The 20,446-nt window shown below is 41.9% G+C and overlaps 1 protein-coding gene and 1 non-coding gene across 2 annotated transcripts in view; one reads left to right on the top strand and one right to left on the bottom strand.

Annotated features, from left to right (window-relative positions):
- Positions 1-20,446, bottom strand: part of Stk39 (serine/threonine kinase 39) — a 263,677-nt gene that overhangs the window by 242,756 nt on the left and 475 nt on the right. The window contains exon 2 of the mRNA XM_023719212.1: positions 12,398-12,510. Coding sequence (XP_023574980.1) covers positions 12,398-12,510 — 113 coding nt within the window. The remainder of the gene's footprint in view (positions 1-12,397; positions 12,511-20,446) is intronic.
- LOC111817655 lies at positions 19,650-19,752 on the top strand. The gene has a single exon (XR_002821800.1). It is a non-coding gene; the product is annotated as a U6 spliceosomal RNA (small nuclear RNA).

Here is a 20,446-nt window from a genome sequence, read left to right as displayed (position 1 = left end):
TTTTTTTTTTTTTTTTTTTTTGTGGTTCTGAGGATCAAACTCAGTCCTCCACCCTGAGCTACATCCCTACCCCCCCCCTTGCTTTTTTAATGACAAGGTCTCATTGACTTGCCAAGTTGCCCACACTGGGCTCGGATTTGCAATCCTCCTACCTCAACCTCCCGCCTGCTGGGATTGTAGGGGATGACCATCCCCACCAAGGCTGATCAGGAAGGGTTGAGTGGCCTGGCCTAGGCTGATCACGCGTTTTTTTGTTTTTTGGGGGTTTTTTGGCAGCACCGGGGATTGAACTCAGCCACTTGCTCTTGCCAGGCAATGATCACAGGCTCTTAGCGCCCCTCCAGTCTGCCTGCACCCACCCGTGCTTTCCAAGTCGCATTCTGTTTCTAACTTCGACTTCCCTGTAATACTCCATGTGTCCTGGTAAACTGTTCAGTCTTCTGGAATGAACAGGCTATTGAGCATATACTTATGCAAAGCATTCAAAAAAAGAGAAAGAGAAATAATACACACTTGAAGGTGCAAGAATTTTTTCAAACTTAAAGCAAAGCATTCAAAAAAAGAGAAAGAGAAATAATACAAACTTAAAGGTACAAGAATTTTTTTCAAACTTAAAGTTTGGTTTCTTTCGTCTCAGACACAATGAGCTACACATCGCATTAAAGGGAAAGAGATTTTGTTACTGAGAGGGGAGCATTTCAATGCATTCTGGCTTCACAATATTAAGACATACTTAACCAAATTAGCATATTTTCACAACATATGTAAATCCTAAATAAATTCCTTATCTGATAATGGTGGCAAAATGTTCTACTCAGCCCTAAGTTAAGAAATCAAAGCTATTCGAGCTCCACCATTATGCACAGTTAATCTGAGGAGCTAAGTACATATTTCTAACTTTATCTAAAGCAGCGGATCTCAATCTCTACCGCACACTGAAATCACTGGGGAACTTTAAAAATACCAGTGCCTGGCCTGCGCCCAGGGAGGCTGATGTACAGGGGGTTGGGACACCGCCTGAGAATGAAATGGCCGCAGGCGTGCCGGTGGCCCTCCTGTGCCACTAGGGCTGAGAGCAGGCTTTGAGTTCACCCTGGGATGCACTTTTCTCCCAGTGAGGTGGTAAATCATCAGGCTCTCAACTTCCCACACTGCAACTTAATCTAAAAAGGAAATAGATGATGAAGTTTGTGTTTCCATATGCAAAAAGACAACCAAATATACAGTATCTTTAAACTGTACACAACCTACTTCAAGCATTTAAATAATTCTTTAAATGATATGGGGGTAACTGAGTTACCCAAAAACACCAGAGAAATTCACACTCCACCTCACCCTTCCACAAAATCAGCCTCATTAGGATAAGCAACTTAGTCTTTTTTTTTTTTTTTTAAATTTATTTATTTTATTTATGTATGTGTGTGTCCAGCTCAGCCCACCAGGGGGCGGGGCTGGCTGGCATGTGGTGCTGGGGGATTGAACTGCGGTCCCTGTGCTTTGCTTAGCTTGTTGTAAGTAGGTGCTTTAGACCACTGAGCCATCTCACCAGCCCCAGCAACTTAGTCTTCATGTAAAAAATCTTATAAGTAACAGATTGAAAACAAATAAAAATAATAAAATAAAATAAACAAATAAAAACAGTAATTTTGTTTTAGGGGGTTTCTTGGTTTTTGTTTTTGTTTTTTTGTTGTTTTGTTTTGTTTTGTTTTGTTTTGTTTTGCAGAACCAGGGATTGAACTCAGGCCCTTGGGCTTGCCAGGGAAGCACTTATTCCACTGAGCCATCTCCCCGGTCCCAAAAATAAACAGTAATTTTGAATGGCAGCCAATAAATGAAAAAAGACTATCAAAGCTTTTATAGGAACAATGTACTTTTCTGGACTGTCATTTTCAATCATGAAGTATGTTACCATTAGATTTTTTTTTAATTATAAGACAGACTATTTGTGCTGCAGATTTCCCTCTTTTAGGAGAAAGTACCAACAGAGGAAAACCTATTCAAGGAAAGATGAGTCACACAGTCGGCCCCTGTGCTGTTGATGAATGAATCAACAAATGTCCACAGCTCTGGAATTACTTTCATGTGACTTGGTATCTGAGTTTCTGAGCATATGTTAATTGAAGGCATGATTAGAAATGGGAAATGGGGCTGGAAAGATGGCTCAGTGGTCTAAAGCACCTACTTGGAACAAGCTTAGCAAAGCACAGGGACCACGGTTCGATCCCCCAGCGCCACATGCCAGTCAGCCCTGCCCCCTGGTGGGCTGAGCTGGTCACACACACACACACACACACACACACACACAATAAATAAATGTAAAAAATAAATAAATTAAAAAAAAAAAAAAAAGAAATGGGAAATGACTTGATATTTTGAAAACAGAAATCTGTTATAATGGAAGCATAAATTCTGTCACCTCCTTAATCAGTGCTTGTAAAGAAGTCTGTAGAGACAGCAGTTGCCAGAGTGTGAAGTGTCAGTGAGGCATGGTCGTGTGTACCTAGCCTGAAGTCTGGGCTCGGCCTAGGCAACTTAATGGCTTAGCAAGAACCCGTCTTAAAACAGCAAACGTCCTGAGGATGTAGCTCAGTGCTGGCTTCTATCCCTAGTACAGGGGGAAAAATAGTGAAGGCCTATTTTTCAGAGTTGATTAAAAACATTCTTTAACAACAGCATTCATATATATATGATATAAAATTCTTATATATGATAGTATCAGAATCCGATTCAGCTATCTACAACTGTTTTTAGATCATTTAACTGTCTATGAATGGCAGTGCAGTAGTCAAAAAAGGTTCACAGACCTATCACACAAAACAAAAACAGAAAGTGTGGCTTGCTAGCCAGCCACACTGTACTGCTGAGGAGCAAGAGGCCGGTTTCCAGGCTACTGGTGTACTTGGCTTCCTCTCCAAACTGCTGCGAACAAGAGGAGAAACGTGTCCCTTCCTTCTTGTAGTGTCTCTGCCCTGGACCTGGGCGCCATGGGCCACTGGGGCTCTGCCAGGGTGCAGCCTTGTGCCAAGGTAGCAGAGCCAACTCCTACCCATCCCATGCCTGTTGGCAACACAGAGTCTCCCTGCTGCAGTGGCAGAAAAAAATCAAACAAACAGGACTGAAGATAAAGCAGGGAAGGACAAAAGCATCTGTCTCAACCCAAATGTGCTCCAGAAGGCTGTGAAGATGACAAAAGGGAGGTATAAAAAACTGAGATGTAAACAAGCCAGCCGCAGCAGCCTGGGCCAATAATCCCCGCTACTCAGGAGACGGGGATGAATTCCTGAACTCAAGGCCAGTCATATCTTGAAAAGAAGAAAAAGGAAGAACGAGATAGAATTTTCAATCTGGAATATTCTTGGAATTCTTGTTCTACTCTGAGAGTGAATGTGTATATGGCCTCTGTTACTACCACCACATAAACCCAAGAAAGTCAGAGTCCTTTGCAAGGCTCATCTTTGCTTATTTCTTTTTTTTTTTTTTTTTTTTGCTTATTTCTTGAAAGGTACATAGATGCAGAACTTAGCAAGCCTCATGAGCTATTTCTAACAAATGTATAAAAGAATGTAAAAGTAAATTCATTTAGGGTATCTGGAGACACTATGGGATAACTTTTAAATTTGATGTTCCAAAAATAACTTACTCTCTCTAATGAAACAGTATGTACTTCTAAATTAACACAACTGTTAGAGAATTGATGTTATTTAGCTCTAAAATGTCTCACGTGGTTGGCCCAGCTCCTCCTCCCTCTCTGCTCCTGGCTGCTGTGAACTGGTAAGCCATCCACCGCCACACCCCTCTGCCGCGTTGCTTCTGCCTGGAAAGACACTAACCATGGACTGAACACAGTGCGACTGTGGGCCAAATAAATCTTTCTCCCTTTAAATTGTGAGTGCCAGGTATTTTGTCCCAGCGAGACGCTATAAGAACTAAAATATAATTATAAGAACTGAAATAAGGGCCAGTGAGCGCCCACTTAGGCAAGCTTAGGTAGGCACAGGGGACTACGGTTTGATCCCGGGTACCACATGCCATACCAGCCACGCCCTCAGGGCAAGCCAAGCTGACCCCCCAAAAAAAAGACTGAAATGTAAGCATAATGGTAACTAATATGACCAAATTTGTTTTGCATTAAGTAGTTAATTTCTTTGAAATATTTTCCTGTCTTCAAAAATGTCCAAAATCTTCCATATGTAATTGTTCTCAATTAGACTATACTTGGGCAAACACAAACACTAAATCAAATGAATATAATTACAAAGATGAGTAGTAGAGACAAATGAAGGTACAAAACATAACTGCCAAGACCTGAAATGCTCAAAATAGCACTGCACCCAATGCAGTACATTTGTATTTTAATGATAAACCGTTGGGTTAAAAGATGGCAACAAACAACCAAATGTAATTTGTTCCCACACATGATGAGAGATAAGCTGGGATATGAATAATTAATTTACTAATTAGAAAATTCTTCCCCCCCCCCCCAACCGGGGATTGAACTCAGATCCTTGCGCTTGCCAGGGAAGCGCTTATTCTACCGAGCCATCTCCCCAGGCCCTAATTAGAAAATTCTTAAGTTCAAAAAGAATGAAAAAATACTTTGCAAGATACACTAAAGAAAAGAACTCACATACAAGAAATCACACAAAAATTACACTGTTTAGACATCAACTAAAAGGCTTTCTAGCCAATAAAAAGCTTTTAAGCCAGTATAATCTTTCTATAATATAGACAAGCTTCGCACAAATACCAATATAAGTACTAACATTTATTAAAACAAGATAAAGTATTGGGGTTTTATTTTCTTAAACCTTCAACTATAAAGGGAATGAAGGAAATGCTCAGAGGCTGGGGAATATTCTAATTTCATTTAAAATGGATGGGAAAAGCCTCTGTCAGATATTAAGGGACATACAGTCCTCTCAAGTGATCATTATACTTTGTATATATTTAGAACTTTATATTTCAAAATAACCTACAAATCATAACTCTTTCCTATTAGGAAAGGAAAGAAGGAAACGGAAAGGAAAAGTAAAGAGAGAGGGAGGGAGAGAGGGAAAAGGGACAAAAACAAAGGAAAGGGGGAGTGAATGGACAGGCACAGAAGATCAAGGGAAAGATAATAAAACTATAGCAGAACTCAAAATGAGAGCGGTGGCTTTGTTTGTTTTTTTGTTTTGTTTTGTTTTTGTGGAACTGCGGATTGAACTCAGGACCTTGCGCTTGCCAGGGAAGCGCTTATTCCACTGAGCCATCTCCCCAGCCCCTTGGCTTTGTTTTAAGGAAAAAGTTCTCAATTGACCTGTAAGTCCTGTCAGAGAGACAGAGCAAATTACCTTAATTAAGAAGATACAAGAAGAAAAGGACAAATATCAGAAGGACAAACTGTCCAGCTCAAGACAACCTGATTAATAGGGCAGTTTCAATAATTAATATATTGGATAACCACTAAGAAGATAACAATATACATAGTATGAGATGCATACAGGATATCCTGTCCAAACACTATTAGTACACATCTTTCTTCTCACTGAATTAAGCAAAAGTAGCTGTATATCTATCGTAACTATTCTGCATATACAGATACAAAATGGTCCTTCCTGTGTATCCCCTTTTTTTGTTTAGTCCTGTCAGAAATCGGTATTCCATTGGCATCTAAATACTATAGGTGTGTGAATTCAGCAAAACAATCCAACACAGTCCAGTAGTCCACAATAGTAGTGGGTTATCCACAGAAGTTGTTGAGTGGAGCCTTTCACAGCTCAGTACCTTAATATGCTTTACTTTACATACCTCAGTTTTATACTTTTCTGCTGGATGGTTAAGACCAAGATAAAGCAAGATCTATATAACAAGAAATGTAACTTTTGTATCTGATAAGGTCAGCCAAGTACCTTTAGGATTTATCCTGTAACCCTGTACCTCAGGTTGCAGATCCTTTGTCAGTGTCAGCCATGTGGTTGCGTCACGGCCATTGCTTGATCAATTTGCTCTCTGTGAAAGCCTGAGAGAATGTTTTTTCTTCAGGTGACTCTCCTTAGGCAAACTCTACGTCATTGATCACGTTGCTCTGTAACCCCGTAATCTCCCTGATCAGAAAATCTGGGACACATCTGAGTTACATGATGTTACTGTATAGGTTCTCCTATGTCCTGAGTCTTCACTGGCCTTGAAAGGCTCAGCCAAAATGTTGACTATCCTTGCAGCCCTTCTTTTTCTCTAATTTTTGGTCTGCAAACTTAGGTTGCTAATCCTCCAGAAGAGAAGTTTATTACTATCCTACAACATATGCAGTTGGGCTTAACCTGACTATCTGTCTAAATATCAAACATCTTATGCATAACATGGAACGGGTATTTTCCATCAAGTATTGATACGTTAAACATTAAGTCCCTACAGAATATGGAGATAAAAATTTTAAAAATGAAAAATATTTAAAGATATGAATAAACAATTACATATTTTTGCACAGAAATTTAGAAATCTAACCATATACAGCATTGTAGCAGGACAGTCCTATGACTTTTTTTCTTCTTCTTGCGACTTTTTTTCATTTATTACCCATTTTAAAAAAATAAACTTTTACTTGTAAGTCAGTAAGGTAATAATTGTTATGTCATGACAAGAAGTACGTATTTAGAACACCAAAATGACAGGCATTCCAAGCGTGACCCTACTATTACACATTGCTATCTTCAGTGCAGTTGCTTGGTTCACAGGTATCAGCATGTATAGTTAGTCAGGGTGAGAATTCTACCAATTAACTGCTAGTTTCAAAAACCTGCTGATGTTCCTTTGGATCACTGCCTTGCCCATCCTGTGTGCATAAATGGATGGCTTTCTCCCTGTCCTGTTTCCCAGCTTTTCTCCTTGCCCTCTCCTCACTGTTCAATCCTCAAGTTCTCACTTTCCTTTTAATTGTGTTATACCTTTCTATTTGTATACTAAATTTTTAATAAAGCATTATCTGCTAGCATTAGTATTTTGTTCAAATGAATTTAAAAGGGAATTTTCTTTTAAAAAATTAACTTTTAAATATACATCATCACACAGTTTTGGTGAGGAAAAAAACATTTGTCATGTAATATAATTCTCCCTTGAGGGGCCGGGGAGATGGCTCAGTAGGATAAGCGCTTGACTGGCAAACGCAAAGATCTGAGTTCAATCCCCGGTTCCACAAAAAAAAAAAAAAAAATTCTCCCTTGAAAAAATGAGGAGAAAAAGGACCAGAAGTCATTCTTCACAAGTCATTGTGAAGGGCTAGCCTGTTGGTTTAGTGGATTAAAGCGCCTGCTTAGGCAGAGCGCAGCGACCAGGGTTCGATCCCCCACCTGCCGTGCCATCCCCACCCCCGGGGTCGCACTGATACAGAAACTGAGACTGAGCGTGGTGGCACAGGCCTGTAATCCCAGCACTTGGGTGGCTTAAAACAGGAGAAGCACTACGAGTCTGATCTGTGTTGTGAGACCCTGTAGACCCTGTACTAAATACATAATATATAAAAATAAAAATATATTAACCTATAATGGCTCATTTCAAAGACTCTAGAAGTAAAGAGATGTACAGTTTAAAAAAGTCTTCGTGAGGAATTCTATAAGGAGTCAGGGAGCCCTTTTTGTCCGCCACAGTGCTCAACATTCACGACTTTTAGCGTCCTTGTCGCTTTGAGATGATGTTGCTCACATCTGCCATCCATCACAAACTAAAATATTTCAATGATCACTATATAACTTTGTAATATCATCACTTAACAATTTTTCTTCCTTTTCTTCCCCTTCCTTCCTTTCTTTTAAAATGGAAAAAGTACTGTGCCTGGACACCGGGCTGTGCCTGTCCTCCAGGTATAGCACTCTTCCCCTATGAAGTAAACTGTAAATTGTGACTGTGCTGACAGAAGTGTGAGGATGTGCCAATGAGGCTGGGTGCTGGGAGTGAAGACTCATGACACTCTGCATGGGGATGTGCAGAAGCGCATGGCTTAAGTTTAAAAATCATGAAATTTGAGTGTGGTGATAATCCAAACTTTTCCACCAAGCCCTGGATTAAAAGAGGGAGAGAGACAGAGAGAAAGGGGGGCGGGACCTTTAAGGTTAGAAAAGTAGCCTTTTGGGTAAAATTAGAAAGACAGTCATATTTATGGAATTTATTTTTTCCATTTGATGAGAGTGGCTGAAAAGTCAGATGACTTTACACAACTGATTAAGGGGCTGGGGAGATGGCTCAGCAGTGTAAGCACCTGCGTGGCAAGCGCAAGGACCCAGGTTTGATCCCTGGTACCGCCTACCGGGTGTACCGGGCCGGCTACTGAAACAGGATGTGGTGGTGCACACCTGTAATTCCAGGGCTGGGGAAGCTAAGACAGGAAGATCACGAGTCTGAGCTGCATAGCAAGATCTTGTATCAAATAAATAAAAGATTTTTTAAAAAGCTAATTCTTCATTTATGCAAAAGACTTTAGGGGAAGCCAAATGTGCCTAGTGTGGCCTCTTTAGCTTTTGAGGCTGACCATAAGCCAGAGAAACCTCAAGGCCATCTATCTGCACACAGAATACACCAGTCCGCACGACAGCACTTCAGACCCACAAGGAAAGCTCTGAATTCCTACTGGAAAGCCAGGATTCCCTAACGAAAGACACGTTGGAGAAGACTAACCTGTGGACTGAGGTGCTACATCATTTCCAGGCAAGTGAAACTGGGTAGAAAGACACCTGCAGCTCAAAACTCTCCCCAACCCAGCACAAGAAGGGAGAGATTCATTTGTGGGCCCATGGGCAGGCCAAGAGCAGCATCTCTTTGCTTCCCACCACCTAGCTTGGTGTCCAGCACTTACAGGGTCTGGTAACTACAGAATTACCAAGTTCCTGCTACAAAACCACACATAGCCTCCAGGGGGTGTTAAGCTAATTAAGGTTAGTCATTCAAATCATCATAGTAGGGTTAACGACTAATTTAGGATTAACAAATTTCAGAAATTATCAGAGGATCCAAGTTGGGATGGTCAGGAATATACAGAATGGAGCAGCAGTTCTTCACCGGATGTTGTTCACATCATGCATTAGTGTTTTAAGCTAATTGCTGTTTAAGGTTTTGAGAGCATTCAGCCTTGTGCTCATCCATTTTATGGGCATAAGCACACACAAACACTGTATCTACCAAATAAGTAAGCATGTTTGAGATCCTTAGGTAGCTTAAATTTCAGGAATTACTAGTGTATTCATTCAACAGTATAAACTTGAATCAGCAATTACTTAGTAGCAATGATCTTACCTAACATTTCTTTTCCTCCCTTCATTCTCAGAGGATGGCGCTGTAACTCACACTTTGCTTCAGAAATCAGGAGGAAGGGGTCCTTCTTTAGAAAAATCTAGACCCAACTTAGGGAACACAGGAATCTGTTGTGACAGCTCTGCTACCCAAACAAGCAGCGTCTGGGCAACTGTGCAATCCCTGTGCGTCATCACATCAGCCTCTGGGTACAGATTTCCCCTCACCATAGGACAAGGAAGGTGGAGTTGAGGAAAAGAGCGGAGCCAGGGGAGTGGAGGTGAAGGGAATCCACTTTCCTCGGGATGGCAGATACCCCAATGGCCACCAGACAGCTGATAGTGGTGACTTCTACGACATAACACTCTCACAGGATGAAGGATCCCAGTGGTCACTGTTTCTTCTAAGAACAATGGCTTCCAGTGAGCACACGGCACAATGTGGGAGACCATGCCGTGCACTGACCTGTATATAACACACTCTCATGGAATTAAAGGATTATTAGGACACCAGATCTCCAAACACTGCCAAAATGTGAAGCCACAGAAACAATCAAAGTGCGAGCAGCAGCAGTATTGAACATTGAAAGGATGACAGCAACTCTGCTCCACACAATCTCATGTGTCAATAAATGGCCACAAAAGCCTGGCTGCCTCGGGCAGACTGTACTGTAAATTCTGTTCTTTTTGTTTGAAAAGAACCATAGCTGTTCCTCCTTTCTCTAAATTAAGCAAGACGTCAAAATGTCAAGGTTCAAGGTTAAGATCAAAGCAAGAAATTTATCAGGTTAGTACCCCTTTAAATGAAAAATAAGTAACTATGCAGATACTGCATTCAATCACAGCTTGGGCACTATAGAAGGAAAAAAAGGATAAGGGAAATAAATTAACCACCACTAAAAGGCCAAGTAATGAATCAGAGTAATGGAGCCAACCACACAGCCATAGAAGCACCAGGCCTTAAACAGCTAAGTTGTGACTAGCTCCAAATGGCAATGCTGTGCTTACTGGTTCCAGGGAAAGAAACCAGAGTAAGGGTCTCCCTGCTGACCTCCACTGGAACCACTGCAGAGCCCCAACGCCTAGCAGCAGACAGCTGATACAAAGCCAGCAAAGGGCAAGGGTAGGCTCTGGGCAACTGAAGGCTGGAGACAGAGCAGAGGCCTTAGCATCAGCCCAGTGCAGAAAGCACAAGGGCAGACAAACTTCGTTCTGCGAGCAGCCAAAGATGTGGGGACCCCCAATCAAGCACCACCATGAAATTCCAACACCAAGTCCTCAAGTGACTGACACTTCCAAACAGGACATAAAATATACTCTCAACTGAGAAAAATAAAAAATACATATATGTATAGTCACACAACTTGAGGACTCCTAAATAAATTTTGGCTATTTTCCAAATCAATTCTCTTCCAAAATAGCCCAGAGCTGTTTGGTAACTCAGCTGAAGTTAAAAGAACAAGTTCAGGGCAGCAGCAGGAGACAGCCTGCCCACAGTTGGTGTGATGCTGTTTCAGAAGACCCAGGGAAAGTACCCTTGAAAAACAGCTGGATGACAAAGGCACTACTTTACTGGTCACCACGCTAGCAAGGAACAGACAGAAAGCATGCAGTAGTGATTTCCATAAACGCAAAGCACCGCTGAAATTCTCAGTGGAGCAAAACGCAAATGTATGCAAATTTTAAAAATTAACATGAGCGTGTGGAAACCCTTGCTTTCATCTAAATTGTAGCTGGCAATCTGCTGCTTCATTCCCAGTGAAATCCATACATTGTGTGGCCTAATTTAAATGGAAGGCCAAACAGATCTGGAAAAGTACAGCTTTATCCTTGTACTTAATTTATACTATAGTGTACTGTAATTAGCCTGAAATAAAAGCTATATTCTGAGTAAAGACAAAAAAGCTCTTGTTAATGATATTCCATGCCTAATGTGGAATACAACAAAAGGCTTCTTTATTTGGAGCCAACTGTCATTATACTTTGTAGCCTGTATGGAGCGATTGGACTAATATTTGTGCTGGGATTAGTGTTGGGATAACCAATCAGTTAACTCCTCCACTGCAGTTTTATATTCTCCTCAAATAAATGGCCAAAAGGAAAAAGAGAAAACTGGCAGGCAGAACGACAACTATATTTATGAGATTAAACTCTCAAACCCTTCACAGTTTGATGGGCAACTAATAACCGTTTGCAAAGCTGTTCATTTAATAATGAATCAGTTTAAGCCAAAAGCAAATGCTCCTTCCACCAACCAGCGCTACTCCAGTCATGTCCATTACCAACAAGCTCCAGTTCTTTAAGGAACATCTTTCATTTTCGGTAAGAAATCCATGTTACCTCATAAGAAAAACAGACTGGTCATTAGCCAAATGTAATAAGCATTTTTAAAAACAAGTCTCCTATGGAGCTGGTGAGATGGCTCAGTGGTCTAAAGCACCTACTTAGAACAAGCTTAGCACAAAGCACAGGGACCGCGGTTCAATCCCCCAGCACCACATGCCAGCCAGCCCCGCCCCCTGGTGGGCTGAGCTGGACACACACACACACACACACACACACATAAATAAATAAAATTTTAAAAAAAAAACAAAACAAGTCTCCTATTTGGGGGCCAGGGATACAGCTCAGCAGCATAAGCACCTGGCTGGCAAGCGCAAGTTCAATCCCCAGTACTGAAGGGTGGGAAAAAGTCATTTTTATGTGAATCTGTAACTTACAAAAGAAAGAAAGAAGGAAATAATTTCGGAGGTAATGTTTTTGTGCCAGGGATTCCAGGCTGTGCCCCGAAGCTCACCCTCCAACCCTGCAGTCAGGAGTCGTGGACCTGAGGCCGTTCCATAAAGTGTGGTCTCTTGGTGTGTGCAGTGGAACGTCAGCACTGAGACCCAGGGGTCGTGCAGAGTGGGCAAAATACTATCATCAAAGCAAAGTAAGGTACACCTTGTATGACACGATAAGGTGCACATTACTAATCAGGCTAGCAGGAAGCAGTGTGAGACGCTTCTCAAGAAGTACGTGTGTCAGCATAGAAGACAATGCCCGCCACCCACCGGCGGTCCTCTCTTCGCCCCACGCCTCCATATGCCCATGGGTTAGGAAGAGCCCAAGGCCAAGATCCCCTCCCTTTTACTTACTAATAGCTCATCCATACTGGTCTGGCATTTTTCCAAGTTGATTCGCTTTATTGCTACACGTTCTTGCCTGGGTTTGCATAGTGCAGCCTGCACCACAGCGGTAGCGCCACTGCCTGAAATGAAATAAAGACAATATAAGCTATTAAATGGCATATGGTCTAGTTACTATGTGTGCCACTCTCTAATAAGTAAATGTCCATTTTTTTAAAGACTCTAGCATCTGACTTCTTTTAAGTTTAAATGCAAACAATTATCTAGGGAGAAATAAAGGAAACTTTGGATATTTCTAGATAACCAATGTCTCAGAATACAGGAACAAAGGACATGACTGTAGAAGTCACTGCCACAGGCTGGGGAGCTGGTTCAGCAGCCTAGCACCTGCCTGGCAAGCCCAAGGACCTGGGTTCAATCCCTGGTACTGCATGCCAAGCAGGCCCCTGAAACCGGGAATGGTGGCACTTGACTTTTGTAATCCCAGCACTGGGGAGGCTGAGACAGGAGGATCACTACAAGTCCTCACTAGCATAGTGAGACCCTGTACAAAATACATTATTTTAAGAAGCCACTACCACCCTCACGCCCCCAAATTTTCTAACTTCCATGCACTACAGTATCACAGGCTCGTCTCCCATGTCCACCCACGGCTGGAGATATAGCTCGGGGCACAAAGGCACAAGGTCCCGAGTTTAATTCCCAATGTTGTAGGCAGCCAAGTTGACAGAAATATCACAGGCAGTCAGACAGGGCCAGGCCCTGGAAGGGGACAGCACATGAGATGAGATGCCTTACAACTGTGAGAGGGGCGGGTGCTCCTGCTGGGAACCAGACCTGAAGACCTAAAGGCCAAACAAATGCTAAAAGAGTAGCACCTGGGATTGATATTCTAACTAGCTATCGATCACCAGGAAAGACCCAAGTGAGTCACTAGCCCAACCCTCAACGGGAAGAGACCGTGTCCCATATTCATGCCCCCTTACTCTGTGACTCGCTTTCCCATTTGGTCCTGGGCATAATCAATTTTACCTGAGCAATGGTGCTTGTAATCTCATTGGTTCACCATAATTTTGTCCCACTCCACATCCACCTAAGTGAGTTCCCATTCTCTCCACCTTAGCCCCACATGGTTTTACACTATAAAAGTCCCTAGAAGAGACAGCTTCCCAGGGAACTACATGCTGGGGTCCCCCCTCCTGTCCCTCTCTTGGACAGGAGCTTTCTTTCCCTCAATAAATATATTCTGCTCATAACCGCCGTTTGTTCCTAAAATTCATTCTTCGGTTTTAGAGAACATGAACTCATGCAGGTCAGGTCCAGAGATCATTTTTCCCCATGTCATTTGGAGGTTCCCTGTATCATTTGGAGGTCACCCACCCGAGATCAGTTTTTCTCCCTGTATCACCAGTACCAAAAAACAACCCCAAACAGTGATGGACCTTATACCAACACCATTATAATCAAATGGCAAAACAAAAGAAATATTTTACATAATTTAAAAAAAAAATTCTAAAATAAAATAGGCCAGGGATATAGCTCAGGGGCTTAAGCACCTGCCTGGCAAGTACCAGGTCCTAAGTTTAATCCCGGGTACCGCCAAAAGAGAAAACAACAACAACAACAAAAGCCCACAACTTCCTAAGTCAGCCCAAACCAGACAACCCAGTCTGAGCTACAATATTTCAGGCTATCCTTGACAACGGGACAACACATCAGTTTTGAGCACCCTTGGGAATTACTCCCTTCAGGATGTGCTCTGAGTTAGAAAAGTGAACTCACCCCTGACTTCTCTTGCTGCAAGCACAACTTTCTAAAATGCTAAGCAAAATGATACAAATGTGTAACTTAAAAGGTTCTTGTTATTGATATCAATTTCCTATTTCTAAGATTTCAAATTCATTAGCTAATGCACTCAAATTTTAAGAGACACTATCCATATCTTATAAGGACAAAACACAGATGCATAATGATTTGAGACAGAGCATGAAGAAACCAAAAAAAAAAGTTAAGGTGTCTTGGTTTAACAAATATTGCCACTCTAATTACATAATTACTCAACTTCTGTCGATGAAACAAACAGCCTGGCTCAGGATTTTGCAAATGGATGGCCAGATGTAATAATCCATCCTTCTCTCAGAAAGTTTTGCTTCACTGAGTTACTCACGGATACCACGGTGGGGGGGAGGTTGACAGTAAAGGAGATCGATATCTTCCCTCATACACGGGCTGAAAAGGTGTGAAGCTGTGCCGTGCAAAGCCAGGACACTCACTCAAGGAGTGTCCAAGTGAGTGCACACAGGGCTGGAGCTCTGTCCTCCCTCCCTGTGGCTTCCTTATGATTCTGGCCTTCTTACCTGGGGACCACGGCACATGGCCTAACACCAGGTCTTCAAGATGGCCACTTCAGAAAAGCTTAGCCTTGTTCTTCTGGAAGGAAAAGCCCCCTGCACTGAAGTGCTGGCCACCCGAGCACCGGGAGCACTCTGCTCACTACCGTCCTCTTAGGAGCCTTTATGTTTTCATCGTTAGCCTCACTGCATACTTGAGAACACTTGCCCAAGGCTGCGCAGCTAAGGAGTACCTGAGCTGGGATCTAGGTCAGTTTGCCAAACTCCAGCCGCTATCTACACTTCTCTTCTACCTCCCCCAGCCAGAGCATACCCTTCCCCTTCTGACCTACTAAGGCCTGGGCAGAAAAATATTGTCTTCATCTTATATGGTCCAATAAAAGAGGCCTGACCTGGAGGAAAGGTTTCAGTGAGCTCACCTTTGAGAGCTCATGTCTGAAGAGAGTGTTGCTGCCAGGGTTTATAGAAAGTGCTTTCTCTCCCTAACTCCACAACTCCTTCAGCTGCTCCTCAGAAGCCTCACCATGGAGGCCCCACTGGCCCTGCAGATCACAGCATGTTGGGCTCAGTCCAGAATGCTCCAGATTCCACAGCCAAACATTACAAAGAGCCCTGCTGATAGCAGTGTTTTTACCAGGCTCCAGGAGAGATTAGGAGAGAAGGGAGCAGCAGAGAAAGCACTAAGTAGATGATTAGCTGGTTAGCACTGGGCCCAACACAAAGCAGAGCAGTCAACAAACATGAAGGAGAAGCAATTTCAGCTCTCCAGATGCAAATGTCCCCCCAGACACTCCTGCCTTGATCCACTTCCCAGAACACTCTCAAATCAGGGGAACTAAAAGGGCACTGAAAGACAATGATGGAGAAAGCAAGCTCCAGAACAGGTGTCCACAGCACAGGGTTGTATCTCAGTCTTCTGACTGCCATAACATGTGTGAAGATATGCACACAAAGGAGAATTCTAAAAAGCAAGACTGAACAGCAGGCAGGTGTCCTACTAGAGCTTCACAACTCAAGAACTTCAGAGTAAATATAAAGCTTTGGGACCTGAGGGCATCATCACAGCATGAAGAGATTTAATCACTCATTGAACACTTTAGGAGAGAAGACCAGGGAGATCAAGAAGAGAGCTGAAAGCAGAGGGCAACTGCAAAATCAAGGCCCACCCTTACTTGACCTAAGAGGAAACAGGCTCTGGTGAAGGATAAGGGCTCCCCCCACCGCTACTCTTGCTGCAGTAATTGGAAAACAAGATTAGGATCCCAAGACAAGACAACCTTACTCCTTGTCTACCACTCTGCAACAGGCCAGTGGGGTTTTTTCCAAGTTACCAATCAAGACGCGGTGGTCTGAAATCAGTTTCCTAGGGATGGAGGTAAATACTTTTTGAAGAGAAGCATCAGAATGTAGTTACACAGGAAAGGTAAAAAATGTGTTATGAAACTTGTTTCACTTACACCCAAGCTAAAGTAAGACCTATTTTATTGTCAGCCATGATCAAAAACTTTATCTAGTGCTGCACCAGATTAAGATTCCCAGGATTAGAGCAAATCCATTCTTGAAAGGAAAGGAAAAAGAGGTCAACACATTCCTAAAGACAGGAATACTATGGAGACAGTCTTTCTCTAAGTATTTTTATAAACTTTGCTGATTAGTTTTAGGATAAGTTAAAAATGTGGGAATTATTTTTAAAAATGTAGGAATTATAAATTGGGAAACTAGGTAAGTATTAACCATGTAAAGTAATAGCAAATAAAATGTTAAAATAGTACTTTGCCATTATTTTTAATATATGTAACTCCCTAACATTGGGCAGTGGGCTTTAATTACACATCAGGCACCACTGCAGGAATAAGGCAATCTAAACATTTCCCATTTCTCTCCATTTATTCCTGTCTCCCACTTCAAGAGAAGTACTGCCTTACGTAGGATGATGGCCCACACACCCAAGCAGAAACAGCATGGCTCTCCATCCTTTCACATTCTCTGTTTTAAGTAATTCTAGCTCTAATCACTTCTGATAAAGATGACTAGAAAACCGTCAGGCAGTAAGTGTGTCCCTAAAATTCACATGTTCCAAGTGCCAAGGTGACTGAATCTAAGTAATTTCAGACCAAGAACAGATCCTTAAAAGTTTCAGACAGGCTTGGGGAGATAGCTCAGCAGAATAAGTGCTTGCCTAGAAAGCGCAGGGTCCTGAGTTCAATCCCCAGGACCACAAAAAATTAAAAAACATAAAAAATTTTTTAAAAGTTTCAGACATTAATTATATCAGTGGTGATCCAAAGCAAGCAATTGCCTGAATGTCGCCAGGATGTTGGCTCTTCCTTGGGTGTCACCACTCTTTTTTCTCCCTCTGTGCTGCTGCTGGTCTTAAGATAAATTGTCAGAAAACGGCACAGCTACACTGCATGCTGTGTTATCCAAGAAATCCTTCATGGAAACAGAATTCAAGTTTTAACTTTGGGTTTCACCAAGGCTCTAGGGAAACTAACACATTTCTCTTTTAAAAATCTCTAATGGGGGCCAGGGAGATAGCTCCCAGCATAAGCATCTGCCTCGCAAGCACGAGGTCCTGGTTTTGATCCCCAGTACGAAAAAGAAACAAACAAGAAAACGCCTCTTACTAAACAGCAGGTTTAAATTTCCTGCTTCTATAAACCATACAATATGAGCTGATTTGTATTTAGAGGCAGAGCAGAGATTCCCAAATAACTTAATAGATAGTATTTTGTGTTTTCCATGTTAGCTTAGCAGTCACACTCTTCCTTAAGGGTTCCTGAATGCTCCTAGACCTAAGTTTTTCACTTAAAAATAACAGCAGAAACCATTCCTATGACTTCACCTTGCCCTTTCCACCCTACTGCTCTTATCCCTTCAAGCTTAATTAAGAGGTGCTTCCATTAAGTCGCTCAATGTTCTGGAGGCCACCAAAGCAACACCTTATTGGAACATTACCACTTGGCCACCATCTATGAGAAAATGGCCTGGATCACCACAAGAAAAATTCAGGCAAGAAGGGGAACAAACGATGCTCATCTATATGAATTCATCAACAAACAATAGTTCTACTCCTACCATGCAGCAGCTCCTGATGGAAGTAGAATAAATCCTTCTGCAAGATCCACTCCCATCAGGGGCTGGGGAGATGGCTCAGTAAAATAAGCTCTTCCCTGGCAAGTGCAAGGGCCTGAGTTCAATCCCAGGTTCCGCCAAAAAAAAAAAAAAAAAAGATCCACTCCCATCAACAACTTCTGACATTGCCAGTCCTATGGATAACTCACTACTATTATGGACTACTGGACTATATTGGATTATTTTGCTGAATTCACACACCTACAATATTTAAAGGGCAATGGAATACCCATCTCTGACAAAACTAAAGAAAAAAAGGGGGATATAAATAAAGGACCATTTTGTAGTGAAAAAATATATATATATGTGTGTGTATATATATGTGTATATATATATACATATATGTATATACAAAACAGGATAGATATACAGGACTTTCTCTTAATTCAATGAGAAGATTTGTACTAATAGTGTTTGGACAAGATACCATGTCTGCATCTTGTACTATGAATAACCACTAGGAAGAGAACAATATGCAATGTATTAATTATTGTAACTGTCCTACTAACCTGTTTTAAAACTTCTCATTGCTATTTGTTTCTCAATAAAATTAAAAAAAAAAAAAAAAAAAAAAAAGATCTACTCCTACTAAGGAGAGAGGACTGGAAAACTGCCAGGCAGTGAATGTGCCCCTGAAATTCCTATGTGGAAGCCCAAGTCCCAGAGTGACTAAATTTACAGCAGGCCTTTGTGGAGATAATGAAGGTTACATGAGGTCATCGTGGTGGAGGATTAAGACCCTAGCAGGAGACAACAGAGAACACCGTCTCCTCAACACAGGAGTGCGCAGAGAGAAAGCTGCCTTCTGGATGCCAGAAAGAGACTCACTTCAGAAAACGAGTCAGACAGTGCCATTCTGGCCTCCAGAACTATGGAAATATATTTCGGTTGTTTAAGGCCGCCAGATTATGGTATTCTGTTATGACAGGCCAAGCATTCAATGTCTGTTCTAAGTCGCTCTCTCACTGACACCTGTGGTAAATATGCCACACTAATTACACAGTCTCAGGAACTTCCTAATTAAGTCAACAGTCAGAGATGACATTCAGCTGAAGAGCTCTAGTAGGGCATTGCTGCTCCCCTGTGAGGAGACCCCTGAAGAGAAGGTTAGGTGAGGATCCTACCTACCCATGGTAATGATCCCTTCTGTGGCTTTGGCCTTCATTTCTATCTAAACTTCAGCTTCCTTAATGGGCATAATAAAAATCTACCTGCATGACTTATTAGCATAGTGTGCTTCTCATCCTTGAGAAACATCAACTTGGTGAACATTAGGTAGACTCTAGGACACATGGCCCTATCTGTGACATCAAAGAGGTGGACCTCACGTAGCATCCACAGAAAAAGAGGGCACTGTAGTTCCAAATCAGTTGCAGTTTTGTTGTTTATTAGCACCAAGAAGATTCTGTTCATTTTATTTATTTTTTTTTAAATTTTATTTGTTTGTGTGTGTGTGTGTGTGTGTGGCCAGCTCAGCCCACCAGGGGGCGGGGCTGGCTGGCATGTGGTGCTGGGGGATTAAACCGCGGTCCCTGTGCTTTGCTAAGCTTGTTCTAAGTAGGTGCTTTAGACCACTGAGCCATCTCACCAGCCCGATTCTGTTCATTTTAAAAGAAGGAAAGGAGTATTTGGAAAGCAGAAGGCTAAATGAGCTCTAAGGTCAGACACAGCACAATAAAAATCTAAACTATGTACGATAACCCATACAATTCAGGAGGAGTGATGAATTAATGTCCTTATAACAAAACTCTTGCCTTATAATGTACTTTAAGTTCTTGCTTCGGCAGCAAATATACTAAAATTGGATCAATACAGAGAAGATTAGCATGGCCCCTGAGCAAGGATGACATGCAAATTCGTGAAGCATTCCATATTTAAAAATAATAATAATGTACTTTAATATCTAACCCCGCCCAAATTATTTTAAGCATCTTTGTCCATCCATATATACAGGCTCATATCCTAGCATTACTAAATACTAAGAGCTTATCCTTAGATGAGTTAATGTACCCAGGCCTGAGGCCTTCATTTGTAAGTTGGCAATAATAGTAGCTAGCTCATAGGATGGTTGTGAGGATCCTAAGCTGGTATCTAGGAAGCCCTGGAACTGTGTCTTGTGTGCAGGAAGCACTAATCAAACCTTAGCTTGCACTGTCCCTTCAGGAACCTCTCCAGGTCAACTGTATCCTGCAGCCTGTCATTTTAATACTACACAGTATTTCACAATACTGATGTGCCATAATTCACTTAAGCATTCTTCCATTGCTAAGTATTTCAGTTTTTCCCAAATGCATCAATGTAGGGTCGGGGAGACGGTTCAGGGGCACAGAGGCTGTCTGGCAAGTGCAAGGCTGTTTGTTCAATTCCTGGTACCAAAAAAGAAAAAAGATAAGGCTCCAAGGTGCCAAGGAATCAATGCAGCAATAAACACCTAGTTAATGTTAAAATATGTGTGAACCTATAGACATACATGTGCATGTACATATACATGTATGTTCAGACCTCAGCACCACAAAAACAGTAACAAATATATGTCTGTGGATAGCCACAGATAGGCACAATAAATTCTGTG

Source organism: Octodon degus, unplaced genomic scaffold, assembly GCF_000260255.1.
Source record: "Octodon degus isolate 3935 unplaced genomic scaffold, OctDeg1.0 scaffold00065, whole genome shotgun sequence".
NCBI classification, from domain to species: domain Eukaryota; kingdom Metazoa; phylum Chordata; class Mammalia; order Rodentia; family Octodontidae; genus Octodon; species Octodon degus.
Note: the sequence above shows the minus strand (reverse complement) of the source record. Positions and strands in the feature narration are given on the sequence as shown.